This window comes from Rattus rattus, chromosome 1 (genome assembly GCF_011064425.1).
Source record: "Rattus rattus isolate New Zealand chromosome 1, Rrattus_CSIRO_v1, whole genome shotgun sequence".
NCBI lineage: Eukaryota > Metazoa > Chordata > Mammalia > Rodentia > Muridae > Rattus > Rattus rattus.
Window position 1 is genome coordinate 232,311,991 of NC_046154.1, and position 27,462 is coordinate 232,339,452.

Here is a 27,462-nt window from a genome sequence, read left to right on the forward strand (position 1 = left end):
TAAGGTCCTAAAAGCCTTAATCTGCCTTCCTTTGGAGAGTAGCAATGGCCCAGAGGCATCAACTCTTCCCATGTTCTGGCTCCTTGACAGCACACAATTGAAGTTTCCTGGCACAGGTCCTTAGCAGGGATTGCCAGTTCCTGGCTTTTGTCCCCTGGTGTCATCCCTCCCATAGTTATAGCTTCCTGCAACCACCTGCTGCTTTGTCACCTCATGCACTTAGTGGGCTCTTAGGCAGGCCAGCTGCTGGGGTAAACCCTGGCATGAGAGGCCCTCCATCGCTGCTGGGGTAAACCCTGGCATGAGAGAGAGGCCCTCCATTGCTGCTGGAAGGCTGGAAGGTAAAGCACCTCCAATGTTGGAAGCTGAGGTGCGACTCTATCCTATCACACAGTTCTCCGAGAACTGAGCCCCTGTGTGTCCTATCATGTCCATGACCAAGACAAGTGCCACTCCATGCTGTTCAACTCCCCCTGACCCACTCAACATTTGCTCTCTGGAGTCCCCTTCCAAGTTGCCTGTTATCCTCTCAGCCTATTTCCTGCAGAGCCCAACTCAAGCCAGTCAGGCTCCCACATGTTCCATCCACGGCAGGCTGGGATCTGGTCTGGAGAGAAAGCATAGGTGACTCCCTCAGAGGTCACAGAGTTCATTCATAGAAGGTGCCCCTCCTTCAGCCCCGAGGTGGATCCTATAGGTTCCCAGGCCATCAAACAGTAGCTTGACCAGCGGTCACACTCCCCAAAGGTTGGCATGATCCCCTGACCTGGAAACTCTTTGCAGACTGGACAAATAGGTCAATGGCAAATACTATATAGACACTCTTTCACGGGACGGGGAGGGAGTGTGCAAGAAAAGGAGGGGTTCCTGGGGAAGTTTTTGTTGGCCTTATATGAACCCAACAGAGTTTGAGCCAAGGAGCACAAAGACCAGAGCACAGTCCTCCTTGGTCCTTGGTCTATCCCTTGGGCTGGTTCTGTGGGACTAGAGGGGTGGATCCTCACTGTTACAAAGGCCCGAGGGCTTCCAGGCCCTCCGTGTTGTGCAACCAAGTGGGAAAGCCGGCTCAGCCTGAGGCTGAAGCAGAGGAAATATCCCATGGTTGACTGTGCCAAGGCGTTGACTGATGAGCCCTCTGACTTGCGGGCAGGGTGGTGGCTTTCAGAGATAAACCAATCCCTGGGCTGCAGGTGAGGATCCCTATGAAGCATTGTTGGGGCAGTAAGAATCATTTTTCCAAATAGGCAAGAGGGGAAGACAGGACCTGCAAGCCAGTATGGGAAGCCCATAGCGCCTTCCTGGGAATACTGGGAGCCCGATTCCTCCCTGGCATTGTCTGCATTCTCCGTACATCTGGAAGAGCTCCAGGATTGGCCACCCCTCCACGACTGAGAGACGCGGCAGCATGAGCCGGTCAAGGCATGTGGGCAAGATCCGGAAACGTCTGGAAGATGTCAAGAACCAGTGGATCCGGCCAGCCAGAGCTGATTTTAGTGATAATGAGAGCGCCCGGCTGGCCACAGATGCCCTCTTGGATGGGGGTCCAGAGGCTTATTGGCGCGCTCTCAGCCAGGAAGGAGAGGTAGACTTCCTGTCCTCCGCAGAGGCCCAGTACATTCAGGATCAGGCCAAGGAGCCTCCCGGTGCCCCAGATCTTGCAGGAGGGGCCGAGTCAGGACCCAGAGGACTGGACTCCTGCTCTTTACAATCGGGTACCTACTTCCCTGTGGCTTCGGAAGGCAGTGAACCAGCTCTGCTACATACCTGGACCTTGGCTGAGAAGCCCTACATGAAGGAAAAGTCCACCGCCACTGTCTACTTCCAGATGGACAAACACAACAACATCAGAGACTTGGTCCGCCGCTGCATCTCCCGGGCCAGCCAGGTACCCACACAGAGCTGGTGTCTTGCGGGATGGAGCGGGGCTGGTTGAACAGGGATAGGGGCAGTACTGCATCCTGTTCTCATAGGCTTGACCTGGAGCACAGACCCCCGATCCCTGTAACAACCTGGGTCCTAGCTACTAACACCTATCCCTGGCACTCTAGACTCTCCTGTGTGAAGAATAAACCCCTTCCAGTGCTCCCCAACCCCTTTCCTACTGCTTGCTACTCAACCCCGAGTCCCCTGCAGATTTGAGGCTCTGGCCTCTGGCTTCACAACTTTGTAGACTCTGCCTGGCCCCTCCACCACCCCTGTTTTTTATACTTGGATTCATGCTACTCTTTCTTTTGTGCTTCCAAATGAAGGGGTGTGGTGGACTTCATTGGGATATATCCTTGATCCTTTGTCCTCTCGACCTCCATTTAGATACGGCTGCCCACAGGTGACCCCGTAACCCCTGTATCAGGCAGCTCTATCTAAGCAGAAAATGAGGTAAGGAGGGATTCAGAGAAAGTCCCCCCTCTCCCGGGGGTGCCCATGCAAAGTCCTTCAGGACGTGGGCCCAGATGACAGAACTTCAGACATCCATCGAGGCAGATGGACCCAGGAGTACACGGGTCTGCTGTGGTTGCCAGTGTCAACTGGGGGCTGGGTAGACGGGGTCACTCTCTGCTATCTCTTCTTTCCCTGGTGCACAGAGTTGAGCGTACCTACCCCTCCTTCCTGAAACTGCAGAGGGTCAAGGGAGAGAGTGAACTCCAAGGAGGAGAGAAATCTGTCATTCAGGGTTGGGGGTGTGGCTCTGTGGTAGACGGTTTGCTTAGCATAGAAGAGTTCACTCCCCAGTATGGGGATGGGGGGTCAATAAAGATCTCTCTCTCTCTCTCTCTCTCTCTCTCTCTCTGTGTGTGTGTGTGTGTGTGTGTGTGTGTGTGTGTGTGTGTGTGTGTGTGTGTGCTCACTCCTAGCGATCACAGTCCTGGGCTCATGACTGGATCCCCTCCCAGGGTCCCACCATTGTATGCCATTTTTTATTGGATAGTTTACGTATTTACATTTCAAAGCTTATCCCCTTTCCCGATCCTCCTCCTCTCCCACTCTCCCTCCCCCTTCTTCTATGAGGATGCTCCTCCTTCCACCCACCCACTCCCACCTCACCACCCTGGCATTCCCCTACACTGGGGAAAAGAGCCTTCACAGGACCAAGGGCTTCTCCTCCATTTGATGCCAGACAAGGCCATCCTCTGCTACATATGTGGCTGGAGCCATGGGTCCCTCCGTGTGTACTCATTGGTTGGTGGTTTAGTCCCTGGGAGCTCTGGGGGGTCTGGTTGGTTGGTATTGTTCTTCCTGTGGGGTTGCAAACCCCTTCAGCTCCTTCAGTCCTTCCCCTAACTCCTCCATTGGGGTCCCCATGCTCAGTCTGATGGTTAGCTGTAAGCATCCTCATCTGTATCTGTAAGGCTCCGGCAGAGCTTCTCAGGAGACATCCATATTGGGCTCAATTTTAAAGTTCTGGGGAAAGCCACCAAGGCTGGGGACCTGAAGGGTTGTAAAGAATCAGAGTTCTGAAAATTTAAATAGAAATAGAAAAATTAATAGAATTGGTGGCTCATTGGGTGGAGCCACTGTGTGGCAGGTCTGCTCGGGAACTATTTCATGGCATGATGAAATCACGCCTTGACAGAAGGGCCCAGGCAGGCCGTCAGGAGGGCTAACCTGTGACACCTCAGGCAAGTGCCATGCTGAGCTGAGATTCCTTTTGGGGTACTGCTAAGTGTACTAGCGCTGCTCTCTTGAGGGTGGGGCCGGTGCCCTGGGAATCCTCAGCCAGAGCCCGGACTCCAGGACCAGGGCAACACCCTGGGAAGTAGCTAAGGTTAGCTGGGAAGCCCAGCTCCCTGTCTGGTCTCCCTTCTTCCTTCCTTGGCAGGGTATCCCCACCCAAGTCCCACTGAGGTTCTTTGTAGGACATAGCATGGTATGGATTTTAGGACACTGGAACATCAGAAGGTGTCACCTAAAAGTGTGGACTTCTGGTTCCATTTAGCAGGTAGGAAGACCTGGGTCCATTGTAGCAAGTTATGGTGACCTCTTTGGCTAGGCCACCTCTGCCACAATCCCTTAAATCTCCCTGTTGGCCTGAGCCGACTGAAGCTTCATCCATTTTTATTGCCTACCAGACACCTACAGGCTGACTTTGTTATATCCTTCAGACAGGCAAAGTTCGTATGAGAGCACATGCTGCCAACACACACACACACACACACACACACACACACACACACACACACACACACAGAGAGAGAGAGAGAGAGAGAGAGACAGAGAGACAGAGAGACAGAGACAGAGAGACAGAGACAGAGAGACAAGCAGGCAGGCAGAGACATAGACAAAAAGGTTGTCCCCACAGAGATGATGGCAGAGATGGATCCAGTCACATTCTGTCATGGAGGTAGGTGATAAGAAGGGGGAAAGCTAGAGCTCCCCCATCTTCTATAAGGGCAGACCCTGAGAGGAAAGGGAGGCAGGCTCAGGAGCAGCTTGGCAGGTCCTCTCTAGAGTGTTCCCCACCCCTAAGAAGCAGGATCCACCCTCCTTCCCTTCAAGCTGAATTCCCTCACTCCACCCAGCCCAGGATAGCAAAGCAAAACGGAGCTCCCCCTGCCTTGGGGAAGCCTCTGTCTGCTGCCTCCCGCTATAGGAGGGATTGGAATGTGCTGCTGTGTGGGTCAAGCTTCAGGTGGGGCAAAGCTCAGTACCTGGAAGACTGACTAAGGCCGGCTGCTGCCTCTCAGTTGACAGTCAGAGGCTGAGTAAGTATTTTCCAGGTAGAGAAGGAAAGAAGAATTCCAGGTCGAGAGAAGCTAAGTGCAAAGGTCAGGGTGGTCAGAGGAGGGCGTGTATCCTGGAGGTGGGGAGATCCAGTGGGACCCCGAGGCGTCACAAGGTCAAGGATAGGGGCTGTAAGGCCAGCGACTGTGTGTGCCTTTACCTTGGATGTAAGAGTAAGACTAGCATTTCCCCAACTGAGACCCTGAGGGTCCCGGAGACTTCCTAGTGATTCTGTGAGGCTCTGCTTTTTCTGAGCACTTATCTGCATGGGGGGAAGACATTCTCTTTGTTCCCCCTGATGTAGGATCTCACGTAGTTCCTGATCATCCTGCCTCTGCCTCTCAAGTGCTGGGATTACATACATGCACCACCACACCCAGTTTAGGCACTGCCAGGAATTGAACATGGGGCTCCCTGCATACTAGGCGGTCTATCATTGGAACTACGTCTTAGTCCCCTAACCCTGGTTCAAAGAGTGTTTTCTATGCTTCCATTCACAGTGCGATGCCTCGACTGATGTGGAAGATAAGAGAAACTGCTGTGCTCTGTGCAGGCAAATGTAGATTAGCAAAAATGTAAAGTGTCAGGTTTGGGGGCTGCTTAGAATGTGGGAGGGCCTGGGTTTTGTCCCCAGCACAGTACACAAACATACAACACATGAGGAACAAGGTCATGCTACCTACTACAGCTTTTGAAAATAGTTATTTCCTGGAACCTATTGTTTTATGGTATTTATTTTATAATGGGATTGATTACTAATAATTTAAAATAGCAAAAAGCCATTTTTTTTCAGATTTAGTTTCTCATCTCAGTAGGTATACTACCCATACACAAAAATTCTTGATGATCATTGATAATTGTTAAGAGTGCAACAGGATGCTCTGTGTGTGTGTGTGTGTGTGTGTGTGTGTGTGTGTGTGTGTGTGTGTGTGTGTGAAGTTTACTAGTCAAATTCAGGGCCAGTAGGGAAACAGAACTGAAATGTTTCTTTTAATTCTAGAATATCCCTTCTTTACCCTTCTTCCCTTGGGTTGTCACTGTTGTACACAGACAGATAGACGGACAAAAAAGACAATCAAGAGTCCTTGTGGGTGTGGAGCAGAATGTTGAGGGCATGGGTTTCCCGGTTGGGGTGTAGGTAGCTCTGACCACATCCCCGTCCTGTGGGTGTGGAAATCTGTCTGCACCCCCAGCTTCACCCTGGGAAACTGGGGACTGATGTTGAGGAAGTCACGTGAGACAAACCTGGGCTGACAGTAGGTGTTCATTGAACCTTTGCTGTTGTTACTGTTTGGTGGCTTAGAACAACAGGAGTGTATTCTCAGACAGTTCTGGAAGGCAAAAAGATGGCATGGTGGTCTTGCTGGGCCTTACTGTCTCCACACTCCAGGAAAGAATCCTTGTTCCCATCTCCCAGCCTCTGGAGGCTCAGGCCTCTTGGCTACCCAACTCTAATCTCTCTCTCTGTCTCCATATGGTCTCTCCCTCTTCTTGCTTCTCCCCTCTGCTGTCTTTTGTTTTGGTGCAGGATGTATGCATCCCAGGCTGTTCCAGAACCCATGATCTTCCTACCTCGGCTGAGATTCTGGTCTTGCACCATGGAAATCCACTTTCTCTGTTACCCCTTGTCATTGGATCCAGGGCCCACTGAGCAATCTGGGAAGAATTCACCTTCAGGTCTCTCACTTAATTCCATCTTCAAAGACTTTTTCCCAAATGAAGTCTCCTTTACAGTTTAGGCTATGACCATATATTTTTGGTGGGAGGAATTGCAGTCTCTACTCTTTAAGATTACCACACTACACTCTTTAAGACCACGAAGGGAGCTTAAGAAGAGTAACTCAAGACAATTACTGGCCTTAGATTAACCCAGCTGGAAGCCCATCCCAACAAGAAGCAAATGAAATAGACCCAAATGTTGTGTACCAATCTCAGCAAGCATCTATAACCTGTAAATCAAAATGTTTTATTTTTATAAACCTGTCACCAACACTATCTCAGAGAAACAGCTCTGCTACTCTGGAAAGGGCATGGTGTCTTCTGTCTAGGCCTTGGAAGGGAAGTACTATCTCACAACAGAGAAAAAAGACCCTGGACATTTGAGTGTTTATAAATTTAGTTTACACACTTTCGGCTGTGTGACAACCAATCATAGTTCTAATGGAGTATGGGCCCGATTGCTCAAGAGTAACTTCTCCATCGTCCCCTCCCTTGCACAGATATCCCCATCAGCAAAGTAGTCAACCTACACAGGGCCCAAGCACCTCCTTGGCCCACCCATGAGATGAGGTGTTCTCTTCCCTTGCTACCTCCCAGTTGTTAGCGCTTTCAAAACAAACAGAGCAAAAAGACATTGTCACAGGGCATACTGACACAGGCTTGTAATCCCAGCACTTGGAGGCTGAAGTGGAAAGACTGCAAGTCAATGCTTGCTTTGGCTGCGCAGTGAGACTCAAAGCAAAATGAAACAAAGTGCCCACGCTCCCACAGCAAAATGAAACAAAGTGCCCATGCTCGCACATGGACTTATTATTCCTAAGACAATGAAGCAATGTTGCTATATCTGTGCTGAGAGAAAAGAGTCTCAAAAGTTCTACAACCTCCCCCAAACTCCCCACCATCTGGTGGTGATCAGGTGTCCAAGCTTCTGAGCCTGTGAGGGACTTTTCACTGGCAAACAGCAACGTCTAATGCTGAAGAAGAAACTCTACCGCCCCTTCTGTCATGACTACTATCTGTGGCCGTTACAAGGGAGATGACATTTGGGTTATTTTGCTTTTTTTTTCTTTTCTTTTTTAAAATGGTTTATTATTATTATTATTATTATTATTATTATTATTATTATTATTATTAATTTGAGTGCACATTAGCTGTCTTCAGACACACCAGAAGAGGGCATCGGATCCCATTACAGATGGTTGTGAGCCACCATGTGGTTGCTGGGAATTGAACTCAGGACCTCTGGAAGAGCAGTCAGTGCTCTTAACCACTGAGCCATGTCTCTAGCACCCCCCACCCTTTTTTTCTTTTCATTTCACTTGTTACTAACACACATTTGTTGCGTGCCACCAGGTCTTGCAATTTTAACACAATCATCATAATGATCTTTTAAAATGGCTTCCTGATAATGGAATTGTCAATATACCACAACTTAGGTATTCGGAAGGGGAATCAATAAATCCAAGCAAACTGAAGGAGATTTGTTGACATCCTTTGTGGGAAGGTCAGAAGTAGCTTGGCACAGGGGTGGAGCCCTGTAATCCCAGCACTCAGGGGGCTTCAGGTACAGCTGAACCCAGGCGTTCAGGTACGGCTGCTGAGGATCCACGCCCACCGCCTGGTCCTGCTTTCTCCAGGGTGGCTTAACCTTTGTGCATGCTTTCCACAAGGAGCAGCACACTGGATCTGTAGCTCATCAACTACTAACTAAACAACCAGGTGGAGTACCAATGGACAAACAAACATGTCTCCTTTTCTCAAGAGTTCCAACAAATGACCTGGAGCAGTCCTCATTAGAACAAGATGGATGCTGTAACCATCTCTGGACCAGTCTCTGAGGCCAGGGAGGGATGCAGTGCTCCCATTGCTCTGGCCTTGGTCTCCTGCTGAGGATCCACTCAAATCTAATTGGAGTGCTGTTGACAGAAAAAGAAGGCATGGAGATTGGGTGGGCCCGCACTCCTCCTCGCGCCTCCCCTTTGTAGGGTACCTCAGCCAAGTGCTGAGGAGACTGCCGACACAGAGGCTGCTGGGACACCAACACTCTGCCATCCCACTGGGGCAGCTCGTTCATCTAATGTGAACATGGTTCTTCTACATGGGTTGTTGTTGTGTATGAGGACTCCAGGGCCAGGGTGGGGAGGACAGTGTGATGGCTCAGCTACCAAACCTGAGAATTTGAGTTCAATCCCTGAGAGCCACAGAGTGGCAGGAGAGAACCAGCTCCACACATTGCCCTCTGACCTCTACATTCACAAAGGCACAAGCTACCTGTCTCTGTGCTCTCTCTCTCTGTCTCTGTCTCTGTCTCTCTCTCTCTCTCTCTCTCTCTCTCTGTCTCTCTCTCCCTCTCTCTCTCTCTCTCTCTGTGTGTGTGTATGTGAGAGAGAGAGACAGACAGACAGACAGACAGACAAATAAAATTTAAAAGATTAAGAACACTCAAAAAACTAGTCTTGGGGTTGGGGATTTAGCTCAGTGGTAGAGCGCTTGCCTAGCAAGCGCAAGGCCCTGGGTTCAGTCCTCAGCTCCGAAAAAAAAGAAAAAGAAAAAGAAAAAACAAAACAACTAGTCTCATGTGCCTTCTACCTCCAAACGCCCAGGGACACCATTCCGTTTTCTTTCTCTCCTCTGAGCCTGCTAAGCTGCCTGTTTGTTTTGCTTTTTTGCACGTCTCACTCCAACTCGTCACAGAGGCAAAGACATGCCTAGTCTGGTACAGTGGGGCCAAGACAGGAGCAGGCCCTCCCCTTTGTCTCTTCCTTCCCCTTCCTCTAACCCTGCCCTCTCAGACCCTCCTCTATCCTACCCAATCCCCTCCCTCCAGCTCTGCCATTTAGAAGTTTCAGCTGCAATCTGGTCGAGCTGCTCTGACTTCTTTGGTAACGGAGTCCTCTCTCCTGACCCAGGTCCTGGCCATCCTGATGGATGTGTTCACGGATGTGGAGATCTTTTGTGACATTCTAGAGGCAGCCAACAAGCGTGGGGTATTTGTCTGTGTGCTTCTGGATCAGGGAGGTGTGAAGCTCTTCCAGGAGATGTGTGACAAAGTCCAGATCTCTGATATTCATCTCAAGGTAGGAGTTCGGTGACAGCTCTAAGGGTGTTCTGTATCCATCAGATAGGACAGTGGTAGCTATGCCCTAACTCAATATCTCAAAGAAGTCACCTCTTGCTCAAATTCCCATATAGGCCAACCAGCCCTCTTCCACCTTATGCTATGCTATACAGAGTCCATGGCTTATGAAACAGTAGTGATGAAGAAAGAGGGAGAGAGAATCCTGAAGGTTATTGTTAGACTCTGACCCGGAGGAGATTTCCACTATTTCCACCCATAATCCTTTGACCTTGATGAATGGATGTATAGGCCTCTGAAGTTTTAGAGTGCTGCCAATAAGCAGGCTACCTCTTCCTTTCCTTTGATCACTTTTGGGAACAAAGTTGATAGACCTGACGTCACAGAGCTACTCAATGGAGCAGTAACGTGTGCTTTGAGGGCAGGATGGTGGTGGTGCCTGCTTTTTATCCCACCACTTGGGAGGCAGAGGCAAGCACATCTCTGTGACTTCAAGTCCAGCCTGGTCTACACAGTGAGGTCCAGGATGGCCAGAGCAAATACTGAGACCTTGTCTTTAAAAAAAAAAAAAAACAAAGCAAAAAGAGAGAAAGATGTATTTTGAGCACCCTGACCCTAAGAAGTTGGTGCTTTTAGTTTTAACTGGATCCTCCCTGAACATGTGTACTCAAGCACACACATTTCCCTCTTCTGGTGGGAAGAAAAGAAGCACAGACATGGGAATTTAATTAGTCACACAAACTTGAGAGCATTGAGTTGAGGTCAAGAGTTTCATTCATGCTTGGGTCTAGCTGAACAGCTGATGTGTGACCCTGGGTTCCTCTGACATCTCCCCTTCAGCTCAGACCCATCATCAGCTTCCAAAAAAGCCATCCCTTCCACACTGATGGGAGGCAGATAGGTTCAGGGGTCCCTCCTGATGCCCCTGTCTACAGCCAGTCCCTCGAGGTCTGCCTGGAATTCTCTGGGTCTCTATTTCTCCACAAAGGGTCATTATAATAGACTGAGAGCATTGGAGCAGGCCTTGCCTTCATGGGCCACACCTACAGAGCAGTGGATGTGTACTCTTGCCACCAAGATGTTAGGAGGGGCTTCTGGAAGAACCGGAGTATCCTTCCCAGAGCTGGGTGACCATGGCCAGGCAGTACTAGGATCCTGGCCATATTCCACAGTCCTTGGCTATAAAACTAAAGTAAATCTCCACACATCCCTGATTTGTCATTTCTACTGTCTTCCATGGGAGCCATCTGAGGCATGGTCACCAGATGCTGCCAAGGAGACCAAGATATAAACAGAGTTGGTATTGGGGTTGTGAACACACCTTTTCTCTAAATGGTCCAGAATCCATGGGGCCTTCACACCCCTATCTCCTCTTGTTATACTTGGCCAGCTCTCCGATCAGCTTACAGTAAAGAATTCGTGTCACTAAAGCTACCTACAGACTTGCTTCTCTGTAATGCAGACCCTTTGTGGCCCATGAGGCCTAGACAAGGGTCTTATTGGACCATCAAATCCTTGTCTTTCTTTTATTTGCTGCTTTATTTTTGTTGGAATTCTACTTTTTTCCCTCATTACCATCTATTGCCAGAGCAATGGAAAAAACTTGAAAAACTAAGCCAACAAAAAATGTAAATGATACAAAATCTCTCCAAGCTTAGATAAAGTCTTGGTGAACATCCTTCCAATTTCCTATGCAAATTGTCTCCGTGTGTTTGGGCTGCTGTGGCAGACTGTCATAGACCAGGTGGCTTATAAACAACTGAGATTTCTCACAGTTCTGGAGACAGAGAGATCGAAGATCAAAATATCTGCAAAGTCAGTGTTTGGTGAGACACTCTGCCTTGTGTGTAAATGATGGTCCTCGACATACTTCACATGGCATACAGAATGAGGGAGCTCTGTTACATAGGGCCCCCTAATCCCTTTATGAGACCCCACCCTCATGAGCTGATTACCTCCCAAAGCCCAGCCTCCCAAAACCACTGCAACTCTATGTCTCAACATAGAGTTGGGGGTACATGTTCAGTCGTAGCCCGCATGTTTATCAGTAAATGTGCAGTTAGTAAATGATGCCTTCACTTTGCCTCCCACAGAACATCTCCATCAGGAGTGTGGAGGGGGAGGTGTACTGTGCCAAGTCAGGCAGGAAATTTTCGGGCCAAATCCAAGAGAAGTTCATCATCTCAGACTGGAGGTTTGTCTTATCCGGATCATACAGGTGAGTACTGGTTTCATCTGATACTGAAATTGGACATAGACTTCATTTTTACTCTCCCAGGTCTCTTAGGGATAGTTATAAGACAGTAGGTTTGTTTTGTTGTGTGTGGGCATGACCCACTTTGCTTTTAACTTTTTTATTTTGTATATGTGAGTACACATGCATGTGTACAGTTGGAGGGATATGTTATGGAGGTCAGAGGCTGTTGTGCCTTCTTCCTGGCTCTCCGCCTTCGCTTTTGAGACAGGCTCTCTCGCTGAACCCAGTAGTCAGTCATGGTTGCGGTAGCTGGCCAGTGAGTTCCAGGGATCTTTCTGCTTCCACCCTCCCCGGGTTGGTTTACCCACACATGTGACCACGCCTGGCTTTCTCACAGGGGTGCAAGGGATGCTAAGTAAGTTCCTCATAGTAGGCTGCTTACTAACTGAGCCTTTCCCTTCCAAACTTTTATTGTTTTAATACAACTGATTTACCAAAATGTATTCACACACAGTTTACCTACTTAATGCGCAGTTCCCTTGGCTTATTTACATCATTGCTTAACCGTCGACATAGTCAATTGTCAATTGTCACCATAAGAAACCCCATTCCTACTGGCGGCCACTCCCAGATCTACTTACCCAGAACCAGTTAAGAACTGGTTCACTGGGTAACCACAAATCTACTTCCTGTCTCAATGGGTTAGCCTCCTGTAGACTGTGTGAATAGAGCTATAGATGTGGTCTCCTGAGACTGGCTTCTTTCCCTGAGCGTAGTGTCTCAATGGCACGCGGTATGGGCATACCACATTTTGTTTATCCACTCTGCAGGGGATGCAGTGAATTTGGGTCGTTCCCACTTTTCCAACTTTGTGAGTAATTCAGGTGTACCGGTTTTTTTGTGGAGTTATTTTTAATTCTCTTGAGTGTGTTCCTAAAGATGCTGGGTATTAACTTGAGGTTTCTATCTGTGGTGAACTGATAGAGATCTGTGCTGAAGTAGCTGTCTCACGTGTGTTTCTCCAGTATCTGAAGGCCCCAGTTTCTCTGATCTTGGACAATGCCTGTTATTGGTTGTCCCTCTGTTCCAGTCACCCTGGACATACACACTCTCTCTTTGTTGTTTGGTTTGCATTTTCCTGTGGGCTGAGAATGTGGTCTGCCCCCTCTGTGCTTGTTGACCCTTTGCATGTCTTCTTTAGGGGTTCCATTAGTTTTAAAAACACGTCAAGACTTGGACACTAAAATCTGGCTATCCCTTTAATTCAATGATGCTGAAGAATCAGAGATTCCATTTTGCAGTCAGGGGGAGGCCACTGCTGAGGGGCCTGCTGAACCCTCACTCAGGGAAGGATAAGTGAGCAGAAAGGGAAATGGTGGAAGAATACATAGAAAATGAGCTTTCTTTGGCTTGTTTATGCATATTAGTACATCTTACTTTTCATGACATTGATATCACTAATGTCTGCATAATGTCTCACTCTACTTGTGGAGCTATAACAAAAATACTGTCAAGTTGGGTAGTTTATTAATAAATCAATTTATGTCTCACAGTCTTGAAGGCTAGGAAGTCCAGGGTCAAACTGGTAACCATTATAGTGTCTGACAAGGGCTCTCAGACTATTGTCTTTTTATTAGTAGCCTTTGGTACCTAGCATCTAGGCAAAACCAAAAATGTCAGAAATAAATCTTTGCTGAGGAGACTGTGGATTACCATCCCAAACATGTCTCCTATCTCATCTTCAGTCAGCAGATTATAGGGGAAAAAGAACAAAATCTATCATTCTAAATTAGTTCTTTGTCGGGTGGTCTAGCCCTCTGTCCGGTGGTCTGCCCCTTCTGTCCAGTGGTCTGCCCCTCTGTCAGGTGGTCTGCCCCTCTGTCAGGTGGTCTGCCCCTCTGTCAGGTAGTCCAGCCCTCTGTCAGGTGGTCCAGTCCTCTGTCAGGTAGTCTAGCCCTCTGTTGGGTGGTCCAGTCCTCTGTCAGGTAGTCTAGCCCTCTGTTGGGTGGTCCAGTCCTCTGTCAGGTAGTCTAGTCCTCTGTTGGATGGTCCAGCCCTCTGTCAGGTAGTCTAGTCCTCTGTTGGGTGGTCCAGCCCTCTGTCAGGTGGTCCAGCCCTCTGTCAGATGGTCCAGTCCTCTGTTGGGTGGTCCAGCCCTCTGTCAGGTGGTCCAGTCCTCTGTTGGGTGGTCCAGCCCTCTGTCAGGTAGTCTAGCCCTCTGCCAGGTGGTCCAGCCCTCTGTACAGTGGCCTGCCCCTGTCAGGTACAGTGTACCTGAGGTTCTGTTTCTCCTCATTAGGATTTCTCTCTGTATAGTGGGAGGGAAGGCTCCCATTCATCAAGGCCACTGAGTTTTGCATTCAGCTTGGGCCTGATGTTTGATACATAGAAAGTTAGCTCAGAGTATCGGGATGTGGGTGCTAAGCCACATGTAGATCCCTTCCTACAGATTGAAGTACAAATGCATGTTTATAATTGAATTTTAAGAAAGAAATAAAAAGGAAAGGAAAGGAAAGGACATGACTGCTCCTAGGTATGGTGGAGAAGAAATTTTATTATAGATATGTGACATGACATAGGCAGTCAGGGACATCTGTCAGAGTCCTGAGTGGACATGTCCAGATTGAGTTGGGCTATGTGGGAAGGGGAGATCAGAGAACCAAGTGCCAAAAATAAAAGAAGGGTGGGTATCCAAAATGTCTGGATTATAGAGGGAAGAGCCTCTGGGGGAAGGAAAGCCCAGCCCCTGGGCTGGATAGTTCAGGGAGAGCACAGGGAGTGACAGCCATACCCTGTAACAGGTAGGGAGTGAGGGATGCTGGGAAGACTTGAAGGACAGGTCCACTTTGATATGTTAAGTAGACACCTCAGCCCTTAGTCTCAGGTTTGAAACTCAACAACAATATATACTATAAAATGCCTCTAGCATTTTTTCTAGGAAAAGCTGTACTCACTCCCCTCAGTAAAAGCGATGCGCGTTTGTCCCTTTTGTAAGAATTACTTTTCTTTTTCTTTATTTATTATATATAAGTACACTGTAGCTGTCTTCAGACACCCCAGAAGAGGGCATCAGATCTCATTACAGATGGTTGTGAGCCACCATGTGGTTGCTGGGAATTGAACTCAGGACCTGTGGAAGAGCAGTCAGTGCTCTTAACCACTAAGCCATCTCTCCAGCCCAAGAGTTACTTTTCTTTATTGTGTATGTAACGCTTGACAAGGCAATTTCAGAGTGGGAAAGGATTTGTTTAGGCTCATGGACATGGGGAGGCTACAGTTCATCATGGTGGGGAAGGCATGGTGACTGGAGTTTCATGTAAGGCACCAGAAACTTACAGCATAGTCCTTTTTGTCTTGGTGGGTACATTCATCAACCCTTTTGATGCTAGGACCAAATAAGTTTAAAGTGAGCAAAGGTTTATTCCGGCTCATGGTACATCCCCCATGGTGGGGAAGAGACAGCTGCAGTGGCTTGAGACACCTGCGTGCATAGTCAGGAGACGGGAGGTATGAGTGCTGGTACCCAGCTTGCTCTCTCCTTTATCTGTAATACAGGACCCAGCCCACAGCTCTACCACCTACAGTTAAGGTGGATCTTCCCATCTCAATTAGCCTAACCTAGCTAATACCTCACAGGCTTGCACAGGCTTGTCTCCTATATGATTCTCAATTCTATCAATATTAATACAATATTAATCTCCACAGTGGATCTGGAAGAGGAGAGGGTGCTCAGGTTAGATGCAGGTTGGGCTGTAATTCCTAATTAATGGCCCCCATCCCAGCAACCCACTTCCTAGCTTGGCCCCACTGTCTAAAGGGTCTACAACCTCCCAAACATGTGCCATGGTCTGGGAACCAAAGGTCAAACAGATAAGCCCCTGGAAGGCATTTCAGATTCAAACCATGACAGGCACTTAACCTCATTCATGAGGGGTCCACTCTCTAAAGCTCCACCCCAAAATAGCATCTCATTAAGGACAAGGATCATTTAACTTGTGGATTTTGGAGAGACCAACACTGAGCTCTGACACAAACATCCTTTTCCCAGATCATTTGTATATTATTTAGTGTGTGTATATGGGTCTTTTGCTTGTATGCATGTCTGTGCACCATGGGGTGCCTGGTGTCCACAGAAGCCTGGGAGGACATCAGATCCCCTGAAGTGGAGTTTAAAGATGGTTGAGCCACTACGTGGTCCTCTGGAAAAGCAGCTGGTGCCATCTCTCCAGCTGCACACAGTGCCTTTTAAAATTGTCCCCAAAAAACCCACAGTTCCTAATTAAATCCAGCCCCCTAAAATTTGACCACTGCCCTATGCTCTCAGTCAAGGCCCTTAATGCATGGGCTTTGCCAGACACTACCCCTATCCAAACCACAGAGCCAGTGTCGTCAAACTGTTAGGTTTTGACAGTTGCTCTTGACACAAGAGCTTGTCTGAAGGTGTCTGGCTCAGTGGCTCTCAACCTTCCTAATGGCATGGTCCTTTTAATAGCCACCACCTCGTGTTGGGGTGATTAAATTTGTTACTACTACTTCATAGCTGTAATTTTACTGCTGCTATAGATCACGATGTGAATATCTGATATGCAGGATATCTGACATTCCAACCCAAAGGGGTCATGACCCACAGGGTGAGGACTTCCGTCCTAGTTAGCCCCTTTCCCCCATTCCTGTTATTATTATATTAAAATTCACACAACTTAAAATTAATCATTTTGAAATGTTCAATTCAGTGGCAGTTAGCACATTCACAACCCTGTACAACCATCACTGTTTAGTTATGAAACGTTTTCATCACCCCCAAAAAGAAATTCTTAAAAAGTCACTCTCAATCCCCCTCTCCCCTACCCTAAGGACCCCAGTCTGTCTTCTGATGAGTTTACTTATCATAGGCACTATATCCACGGAGTTATGCACGTGGTATTTTATGACTGGGTCCTGTTACTTAACATAGCGTTTTTGAGATTCATGCCAGCTATGACGTGCATCAGTAGTTTTATTCCTTTTACAGCTAAATAGTATTCCCCTGTATGGAGGTAACACAGATTGCTCAACCGTATATCCATTTACAGGGATTTTCCTAGTCCCCAACTTCTGACAATATAAGGTCTGGGAGCCTCATTCTCCAGCATTTTCCTTTGCTTCTATGGAGAGAGAAGAGGCGATTATAGCCAACGGCTGGACGAGCTGACGGTTGCTCTAACCCGAGAGATTTGCCTGTTAGAACCCATCAGTGCTTTCCTTCCACAGGACCACGGAGTAGTTAACGTATTACAAGGACCGTGAAGAAAATGGCTTCCAAAGCCGCGTATTCCCCCAGGAGATCCCGTGCTGGATCAGAGACCAGGCTGAAGCTTGGGCACCAGCGAAGGCTCTCACTTTCCAGAAAGTTCCGATTACCTGTCTCTCGCTGCTGAATCTCAGGGAAACCCCTGAACTAGACCACTCTGTGGGTAGAAAGAAAGGTTTATTGGGAAATCAAACTGTCAGGGCTATCTTTCATGGGCAGGGAGAACAACAAAAGGCAGTCAGCACCTTGCCTTTTTAAGGAGACCGGTTGCAGCTGACCAGGCAGGGGTGCGTGAGGGAGGGAACAGCCTGGGAGTTAGAGTCGCAGGAAGTGGGGTCGCAAGGCGGAAGAACCTGGGAACTCATGGGGACTTCGATCTGTTATGAGCTTGTCTGAGTTAATCTGGGGTAGGTGCTCATTGCTGGAGGTTGTAGGCTGTAGAAGACAAGGGACGTGATGGCTTTCCCTGACAAACAGAAACCAGCTTCTCAAGGTTCCTGGGGAACACTGAGTTTAGATTATATTCATCCCCTCGCAGTGAGTCCAGTCTAAGCTGAGGCCAGACTGTCAGGGCTTGCTACTGTCCGCAGAATGGTGTGGGGACCTTCTTTGGCTTCTCTGTGCTTCCTAAGTCTTGTTTTATCTCTTCTGTAAGACGCCAATACTGTTAACAAAAGAGGCAGAAAGAAACTAAAAACTTTCCTCTCACTAGCGAAAACTGTAAATGAATTCGCCTCCCTTTGTTAATTCTTGTCTCCCGGTTTTCTGTGACCACAAGGCGCAGATCTTAGATTCCAAACACTGTTAACAGTTTCTGGGGAGCTGGGCTGCAGTGTGAAGTCCAGGCTGGCCAGCCAAGTTTGCAGTTGGAGTACTGGGAAATTCCTAGCAGCTGGAGGGATCCCGACATTTTCTCTCTCTTGGTTCAGTGTTGGCTGCATATACATTATATATATATATATATATATATATATATATATATATAGAGAGAGAGAGAGAGAGAGAGAGAGACAGAGAGAGAGAGAGAGAGAGAGAGAGAGACAGAGAGAGAGACAGAGAGAGAGACAGAGACAGAGAGAGACAGAGACAGAGAGACAGAGAGAGAGAGAGAGACAGAGAGAGATAGAGAGACACAGACAAAGACAGACAGAGAGATAGAGAGTCACAGAGACAGACAGGGAAGAGAGATGCATCTCACTGATAAACTGGTTAGGGAAAAGACTCTTCTTTTATCAACTCATTCTTTCATCTGGAAAGGAAAATCTCTGGTCTGTGGTGCATAAACTCTCACCGTTCGTGCTTTCCTGTGCAGTCGCCACTCATTTGTAAAGAGGTTTGAGAGAGCTGAGGGTCATTTGGAGCCCTTATCATTCAGGATCCTCTTTCATTTCATTTGGAAATTGTGGAGTAAGGATTTCACGCCTGGGCCTCTGAGAGCCATTTGGTTCTACATATGTTTTATCCGCTGTTGTGGCATAAAGATTGCGTATTTGGAGCAGTGTGGAGGTCATCCTTGGATGGTCGGGTACTAATTTGAGCTATTTTCCACTTTGATTCTATAAACTCTGCTTGAGTAAGTGGCTGGGGAGGGATCTGGCGAGCGCTGACTGCTTCAGTTGCAGACACATATCCATTAGACAAAGGCTTGACCTGCCCTTTGAATTCCTGAGAGTCACTTAACAGCCGGGGGACGTTTTCTTTCTACATTTCTTTTCTGAGCTCCATCATTGGCAAGCTGAATTTATGGAATTGCATGTGTTCTTTTGTGTGTTGTTCTGATATGCCTTTCGCTGTAGTGGTGATATAGTTAAGAAGGGTTAAAAGTTCTAGTGCCTTGGAAGCAGCTCTATTAGAAGGGAGAATCTGTTGGTGCTCTCTCTGACTGTTCTGGGTGACTCCAAATGACTAGGGCTACAAAGAGGTGTCAGGATGTCTGATCCCAGGGTACACATGGGGTGTCATAAGGAATCATGTCATGAGAGTGTCCTGGATGGAAGGAACTTCAGTCTCTCATTGCATATCAGGGTAACAAGGGCTGGTCTACTACTCTAAACCCTTAAGTGTTAAGGATTTCAGAAGTCACACAAAGAGGGGTCTTCAGTGTATTAATGACACTCTAGGAAGGAGTCCCCACAAAGCAGCATAATCCACTGACCCAAAATACTTCCCTGCCAAGTGCTTCAGCCATCCTGAAACAACCAAACGAGTCTAGAGACAGCAAAACTTAATGTAATGCCGTCATTGCTGGAAATACTAAGTGGCCTCCTTCTGCTGCCACGCTTGCTTTTCCTTAGTCTTAAGCTTACTAAAGTTGCTATTCTTGGTGGATCTAATTTAAACATGTTTTTGCATCTATATGGAGTCACTTTTGCATAATTTTTAGACTGCAGTTGGAGTTAATTAATTACATAAGCTATTCCCTCTGAGTGGCTGTCTGTGGTTTCTCTCCATTTCTTCTATCCTCTCTTCTAAACACCAGTTATTCAAGGCTAGAGTTGCCACAAGGAAGAGAGAGGGTCAAGGGACATTGTCCTTTGGAAATGTGCTGAGGTAATGAATGGAGATAGATAGATGGATGATAGATAGATAGATAGATAGATGATAGATAGATAGATAGATGATTGATAGATAGATAGATGATTGATAGATAGATGATAGATAGATGATAGATGATTAGATGATAGATAGATAGATAGATAGATGATTGATAGATAGATGATAGATGATTGATAGATAGATGATAGATGATTGATAGATAGATAGATAGATAGATAGATAGATAGATAGATAGATAGACGTGCATAGACATATAGGTAGATAGACAGATGCATGTATAGACAGACAGACAAAACGGACAAATGTTCTTGTGAAGCAGCTATGAGAATTGAAACCAAAGAACTGAGCAGAACTGGGCCATGCCCTCCAGCAGCAGAGGATACACAAGCTGTTGATCTTTAACTTCTCAGCTGTGGACCGTTTCACCATCTAATCTCCAATTTGGCTCTGTTTTCGCTTCTAAACTAGGTCAGCATAATCTTATGTCACATCTTCCCTCAAAAGAATAAGAACTTGAGCTTGTTAGCTCATGTTCCTGCCCAGAACACTCCTCTGTCGGCCTGCTTCCTCTTCCAGGCAAAATGAAATCGTGCTCCATTAGGTTGCTGGGCAGATCAAGTAAATGACAAGGGCAGATACTTGGCTGGCATGGGATAGATACACAAAAACATCTCTTTAAGACGTTGGTATTAGGGCTGGTGTGATGGCTCAGCGGGTAAAGGCATGTCTAGCATAAGCCCAATGACCTCAGTTCCATTTCTGAAACCCACAGTGGAAGGAAAGAACGAACCCCTGAGGGTTGGTCTCTGGTCTCCACACATGTGTTGAGGAATTCGAGGATATGCACTAACACACTTCCCACAACTACCATCACCATGCCCTCCCCCACATTTTGTTTTTTTTTTTTATTTAAATGGCATTAATGCTAGAAATGGTGGCTGTAATCCAAGTATCCAGAGTGTTGAGGCAGGAGAATTGCTGTGAGTTCTGGGTAGTCTTGGCTACAGAGTGAAACCCCGTCTCAAAAACAAAAACAAATTGGCATTGTGTGGATTCTCATGTATTGTGCTAACTACAACTCCAGGCAGGGTTTGTCGAACAGGAAGTTCGGTTTCCCAGCCCAACACAGCTAGGTCTCCTATACAGGATGCTCTGACCTCCCCAAGGATGGGTTGTAGTGAATAAGTAAAAACCACCATTATGAGCACCTTAGTTTAATGACTTGAGCATCATTATCTGAGGAGCTGAGGCTCCTTTCTATACATGATCCCTTCTGCAGGGCTTATGGGGGAAGTGCCAGAAAGTGTGGCCAGGTTCCCCAAGACAGTGTGTGCCTGTCAGCACTGGGTACATGTCCACCGGAACCACACCAAGAGCACTTTCTTAGGGGCAGTCTGGGAAAGGGAAGAGTCAAGCTGTTTACCGGGAACCTGTTTGGGCTGGAGAGAAGAGGGCGGGGTGAGAAGCATGGCAAACGTGGGGTCAGAGGCAGTCTACGTGAACCAGGCGTGTTGCTCTCTACGCTGGTTGGGGTCGCAAGCATGGGGAGGGTGTGCAGAGTCAGAGTCCAGGGGAGGTTATTTTGGTTTGGGGTACTGAGGACTGAACCCAGGGTGTCATGCATACTAGGCAAATGCTACCACTGAACTGCAGCTTCTCTTTTTGACTTTTTATTTTGATACACGATCAAAATTGCCCAGTCTGGCCTTGAACAATCTACCCTCCTTCCTCAGCCTCCCAAGGAGCTGGGATTTTATAGGCCTGTGACATCATAAGTAAGATTTTTAACAAACACTGAAAAACTTGAAAACACCTTTGTTTAGCTTTGGAATTTTGGGGTTTTTTCCTCGAGGTGAACATTCATGGTTTATAACCCAGCAGTTCTGCTCCTGGGCATATATCCAAGAGACTTTGGTTCACGTGTATGTAGCAGGCACACAAGAGAATGTTAAAGTAGTCCTGCTGGTGACCGGAACAAGCCAGCACTCCGTCATCAGTGACATGACCAGTGGAATATTATATAGTCAAGAAAAAGTACAAAAGAAGTAACAATGTAGCCTGGCAGTGGTGCCATACACTTTTAGTCCCAGCATTTGGGAGGCAGAGGTAGGTGGATCTCTGAGTTCAAGGTCACCCTGGTCTACAGCCAGGGCTACAAAGAGAAACCTATCTCAAAACCAACCAACCAAACAAACAAACAAACAAACCAATAATGTGGACACATCGTAGCAATGCAAAATTCAAAGAAAAATTCTAAAAGATTGCATATATGTTTTTAACAAGCTAAAATTAAAATATTTACTTAAATAGAAGAGTAAAGTACTTTCTAACAAACTGGGGAGGCAGGGATTGGTGGTATGGTTTGAATCTAAAATGTTCCCCCATGGGCTTGTGTTTGGGGATTGATTCCCCACCGTAGGAGGGCTGAGGAGCCTGGGGGGTGGGGCCCAGATGAGGTGTGCCTTTCGCAGGTTATCTGTGGCCCTAGTTAGAGCTCTCTCCCCTCCGTCCTTCAGCATCAACAGCTCCACTACTTGTTCCAGCTGCCTCGAATACTGCTGTGCCTTCCCCATGACAGACTAAAATCTTGTTTGTCTCCAATGGACGTTTTGGTCCTAGCAATGAAGGAGTATCTAACACACATGCTGTAGTCACAGAACACATTACACTGACTTTTCCTAGCTCAGGACCCTAGGACGAGGCTAGGCTGGTGAGATGGCTCAGTGGGTAAAGGTACTTGTGCAAGCCAAATGCATCAAGTTCTATCCCCAAACGAACCAGGAAGGAGAGAACCTACTCCTGAAGTCAGTCCTCTGACCTCTACATAGGCACCGTGGCAGGCCTCTGCCCATGCACATAAGTGGATCATGCACACGTGAACAATAACGATTCACAAACAAGATTTTTAAGGAGGCTGGCTTTAATTTCAGGCCATGCTAATATCATTATGTAAGCCAGGAAAACAAGTAGATCCATGCATTAAATAGGTCATGGAGAGAGAGACCAGGAAGGAGAGTGGGTAGCTACCAGACAAAGATTATGAAGCCTGCCTTCAGGGTCCAATCCCAGCAAACAGGAGTCATCACTTCTTCCCCTGGGTTTAGTGAGGGAAGTATGAGCAAAGTCGAGTGATACACAGATGGAGTGTGTGTGTGTGTGTGTGTGTGTGTGTGTGTGTGTGTGTGTGTGTGTACACATGCACTCATACATACACGCTCAAGAGCATGTGCACAGGAGATGAAGGATCATGAATGGCCCAAGACAGTGAACAGTTCTCAACCTGTAGGTCATGACCCCTTTGGAAGTCAAATGACCCTTTCACAGGGGTCACCTAAGACCATTGGAAAACAGTTATTTACATTAAACAGTAGCAAAATTACAGTTGTGAGATAGCAATTAAAATAATTTAAGGGTTGGAGGTCACCACAACATGAAGAACTGTATTAAAGGGTTCCAGCATGAGGGTGGTTGAGAACCACTGCCCTCAGAAATTCCTAGGGTGTTATTGTCCTTGTTTTGTGGAACATGCTATACACCTATGTGTCTCGAACGTGTCTGATTCCAAACAACACTGCAAGATTGGTTTCTCAGTCTAGGCCAAGCCCGATCGTTCTCTTCCTTCCTTGCCTCCTGGCTGGTCCTGAGCTCAGCCTCAGAAGCTCGCCTCTCCTGCCTGTGGGTGCTCTTGGGTGGGAGGAGAGATTTAAACAAAGCACCCCAATTGTTCCACAGATTATCCCAGCCTGTGTGGGCCTGTCCTGACTCACAGTGTAGGGAACCGCACCCGGGGTCTGGGGCCAGGACTGAACTACAAAGCAGGCAGGCAGGCAGAGAGGGCTGGAAGCTGGAGGCCTCTCTCCTCAGCTCTGGCATTGCTCACACTTTGGGGACGCTGGCTTTTTCTGGCTATCCCCCTGCACTGCTCTACCCTAGGGATGGCCCATGTGTGTAAGTAGCCCAGGATCCCTAGCTCCTCTTGGTGGGGCATCTCCCCTGCCCCCAGCTTCTAAGGGGTGTTTTCCATCCAAGACGGAAAAATAGTTGGTAAAGTAAGAGAATCATAACAATAAGGCATAAATGCCTTAAGTATATTGTTTTCTCTTAACATCTTAAATTGGATGTCAAGACCTGTCCTTGAAGGCATTCAGCGTTTGAGGGGCTTTCTTTCATAAATTGGAGCTATAGGTACTCAGGTCCCCTTGGGCTCACCCTGTACCCCATTTTGCATGGCTTAACAAGTAAAATGGGCTAAGTCCTCCTTCAAGAGCACTATTTACTCATTCATTCACTCATTTTTATTATTTACTTATTTTAGACATCGTGATCCTCCTGCCTCAACTTCCAGAGCACTGAGATAAAAGGCCGGTGCCACTGCTCTGAGCCTGAAGGACAGTTTAGATTTTCACAGAAACATAGCAGGACCACCCAACCTCAGCCACCTTTCTGCCTGTTTGGGGAGGTGTTCTCAGTAATTATTGGCAGGAGGCAGGTACCCCGTCTTATAGGTGGGGACACTGAAGACCCCTCGCTCCAACAGCTCCCATCAGGTGACTCCTCACGCTTACCATTTTCTGACCCTTGAGGGGTGTGTGTGTGTGTGTGTGTGTGTCTGTCTGTCTGTCTGCCTATTTGTCTGTGTGTCCTTCTGTCTGCCTACCTATGTCTCTCTGTGTGTATGTGTCTATCTATCTGCCTATGTGTCCGTGTGTGTTTGTGAGTGTGTCTGTCTATGTGTATGCATGTACAAAGTGGATGGGCGGGTGCATTGTCGGTGTGAGGAACCTCGAAGCCTAAGACTTACTCTGTCCACTCAATGGCTCATCTGCAAGTATGTCCTGGTCGCAGTGCTGCCATTTATAAAGGGGAGCCAAAGCTTTGCAGGGTTAATGTAGCCAGTTATCGGGGCTTCTGCCGGGATGAAATGTCCCTGCTTGTGCAGAGGAACAGTAGCCCTGGTGAGCGGTTCTGAGGGTCGTGCAAACCCAAGGCTGATCCTGTGGTCCTTCCCTGTCTCCTCTCCCGCTCCAGCTTCTCTTGGCTCTGTGGACACGTGCACAGGAACATCCTCTCCAAGTTCACGGGCCAGGCGGTGGAGCTGTTTGATGAGGAATTTCGACGCCTCTACGCCTCCTCCAAGCCCCTGATGGGTCTGAAGTCCCCGAAGCTGGTTGCCCCACTCCAATCCAGCAAGGGCCCAGAAGCCCCCAATGGCCGCCTCAGTGGCAGCAGTGACTCTGCCAGTGACCGCACCTCCTCCAACCCCTTCAGCAGCCTGTCGACTGGCAGCAACACCCACAACCGGAGTCTATCCACGTCTTCAGGGCCGGGCAGTCCCCTGGCTCCCATCCCACCCGTGGCTCCAAGGCTGCAGCCTTATCACAGTACCCGGAGAGCCGTGGCCCCACAGGATCTCTTGGTCCCCATGAGACCCCATAAGGGAGCACCAGCTCCCTACAGCAGCCTCATGGCCTACAGGCCCACCCGGCTGCAGCTGCAGGAGCTCGGCCTGGTGCCCAGGGTGACTCAACCCTGGAGGCCTTTTCTACAGGCCTTACCTCATTTTTGAAGGGGCCTTTCTCCTCACTGAGCACTGCTGAATTTTCTGTCTCAGAAGCCATACCTTAAGGACCAATATGATCGAGCCTGATTCCCTGTGAGCTAAAAGCACTGGGGGTGGGGGTGGGGGTGGGTTATTGCCTACCTGCTTAACTCATTCTAGATGATTCCAGGCAGGCAGGGGAGAGACCTCAATGACAAGATGCGGAACCCCTATCTTCCAAAGTCCATTCTGGATTTGATATTGATGTCTCCACAATGTACAAATGACCAGATGCAGCCTAAGTTTTATAAATAGGCTCCACTCCCTCAGAGATTCAGAAATGAAAGATTCAGGATCAAGTGTAAGAATATTCTGGCTGTTTCTGGTAGGAAATTCTCCTCCTCTGTTAAGTGTCTTAAAACTGGTGTTCTCCGGACCCGATGGATTAGTAATGAGACCCCAGAAACTGTATGTGATTGTGTGGGGTCACCTGAAGCTGCTGCTTACAGGGATGGGACAGCCTGAGGAGGCTGAGAGTTTACTTCCCACAGGCACGTTAGCAGACTCTGGCTGTTGCTTAAGAAAACGCAGGTCTATCCCGGAAGTCGGAGCGGGCTCCAGAGACATGAGTTGTCATGGCTGAGAATGGCCTTCAGCAAAGCCCAGGGCAGCCAGCCACCTGCTGCAGCTCTGTGGCCTCTTCTTGCCCTGGTGATGCCCGTGAAATAAATGTGGAACCCTCACAAGCCTTTCATTGGCTCCTTCCTAGAGAACGTGACAGCTACTCCTCTGTGGGGATAGCTGGAGGGAGGGCAGAAGACAGGGCAGACAGATATGCTCCGGGCTAGTCCAGGCAAAAGAAGGGGGTGCCTAGAACCTGGGACACACACACACACACACACACACACACACACACACACACACACACACACACACACACACACACACACACCAATCATGACACACACACACTCACACACACACACACACACACACACACAATCATGCTAGCTTTAACCCATCACAACAAAAGCCGGACTGAGGAGCACGGAGGAGTGGAGCCCTTCCTCCTGTCCTGTTTCTGAGAGCTATCCAACCCCTCCATCCCTCTGTTCAAATTTATCCGGCTTTCCTGGCTAAGGTAAGGCCACCCTGGCTTCCATTTCCCCTTTACTTTCCTCTCTCTCAAACACTTAAAAAAACACTCATATTTGGATCCTGATTTTTCTTAAAACATAACATGTTGTGTGTGTGTGTGTGTGTGTGTTATAGTGCATGTGTGGAGGTCAAGGACAACATGTGTGTGGCTTTCAGGTCTCTTCTTCTACCATATGGGGTCCTGGGATCAAGACCAGGCTGTCAGGGCTGGTGGCAAGTTGCCCTATTCTCTGAACCACCGGGCCAGGCAGCCCAGGTTGTTACCCTGCTGACACACGGATGGAGGTGGGATTATCAGGGCTGGCTGAGTTCTAAATTGGATTTCACAGTAAGCTGAGAAAGTTGAAAACAGAGAAAGCTCCCAGGGTTACAAAAACTGCCAAAGTCTTCATTCTGAGGTGGCCTATGTATGCCTGAATGAGCTCAACACTGGGGAAGGAAGAGCCAGCCAGTTCCCGGCTACTCCCAGCCAGTGGCTTCCCTGAGCCCTGTTGCTATCCTAGGCTATTAAAAATGGGCAGTGGTGGTAAGTGCCTTCAATCCCAACGCTCTGGAGACAGAGGCAAGCAGATCTCTGAGTTGAGGCCAGCCTGGTCTACAGAGCAAGTTCCAGGACAACAGCCAGGGCTACACACAGAAACTCTTGTCTCGAAAAACCAATATATGCATGTTTAAGACAGCATATATATGTATATACCTGGGTGTGCATGTATATATTACATACACACACATACCCAGGCAATAATATATATGATAATATATAATCATTATATATACGATTTATGTGTGTATGTGTATATATACATATACCCAGGTGAAATATGATAATATATATAAATATATCCATATATATAAATGGGCATCACTGCCCATTTTTAATAGCCAAGGATAGCGACAGGGCTCAGGGAAGCCACTGGCTGGGAGTGGCCGGGAACTGGCTGGCTCTTCCTTCCCCAGTGTGTGTGTGTGTGTGTGTGTGTGTGTGTGTGTGTGTGTGTGTATTAATATATAATATATATATATGACTTATACTTTATTGAGCCCTCATAGTTTGGTGACAGTCAAGTGGCTGGGAGGTAGGACAGCAATGCTCTGATTAGCAGCATGTAAGACTCACCTCCAGGCAGATCCCGTGGTTTGCAACCAGAAAGATCTAGCAGGTTGAAGCCCTCCTCTGCCAGCCACACTTCAGCAGCAACCACAATCCA

The 27,462-nt window shown here is 47.9% G+C and overlaps 1 protein-coding gene across 1 annotated transcript; it reads left to right on the forward strand.

Annotated features, from left to right (window-relative positions):
• Positions 1-1,244: 1,244 nt before the first annotated feature.
• Fam83a (family with sequence similarity 83 member A) lies at positions 1,245-25,123 on the forward strand. The gene is made up of 4 exons (XM_032890847.1): positions 1,245-1,885; positions 9,348-9,515; positions 11,608-11,732; positions 24,586-25,123. Exons 1-4 carry the CDS (start codon positions 1,406-1,408, stop codon positions 25,121-25,123), a joined length of 1,311 nt encoding a protein of 436 aa, XP_032746738.1. The 5' UTR covers positions 1,245-1,405.
• The last annotated feature ends 2,339 nt before the right edge of the window (positions 25,124-27,462 follow it).

Coding starts and splice junctions, on each gene's coding strand:
- Fam83a (XM_032890847.1), top strand. CDS start 1,406: ATGAGCCGGTCAAGGCATGTGGGCAAGATCCGGAAACGTCTGGAAGAT. Junction 1,886..9,347: donor GCATCTCCCGGGCCAGCCAG/GTACCCACACAG, acceptor CTCCTGACCCAG/GTCCTGGCCATCCTGATGGA. Junction 9,516..11,607: donor TCTCTGATATTCATCTCAAG/GTAGGAGTTCGG, acceptor TGCCTCCCACAG/AACATCTCCATCAGGAGTGT.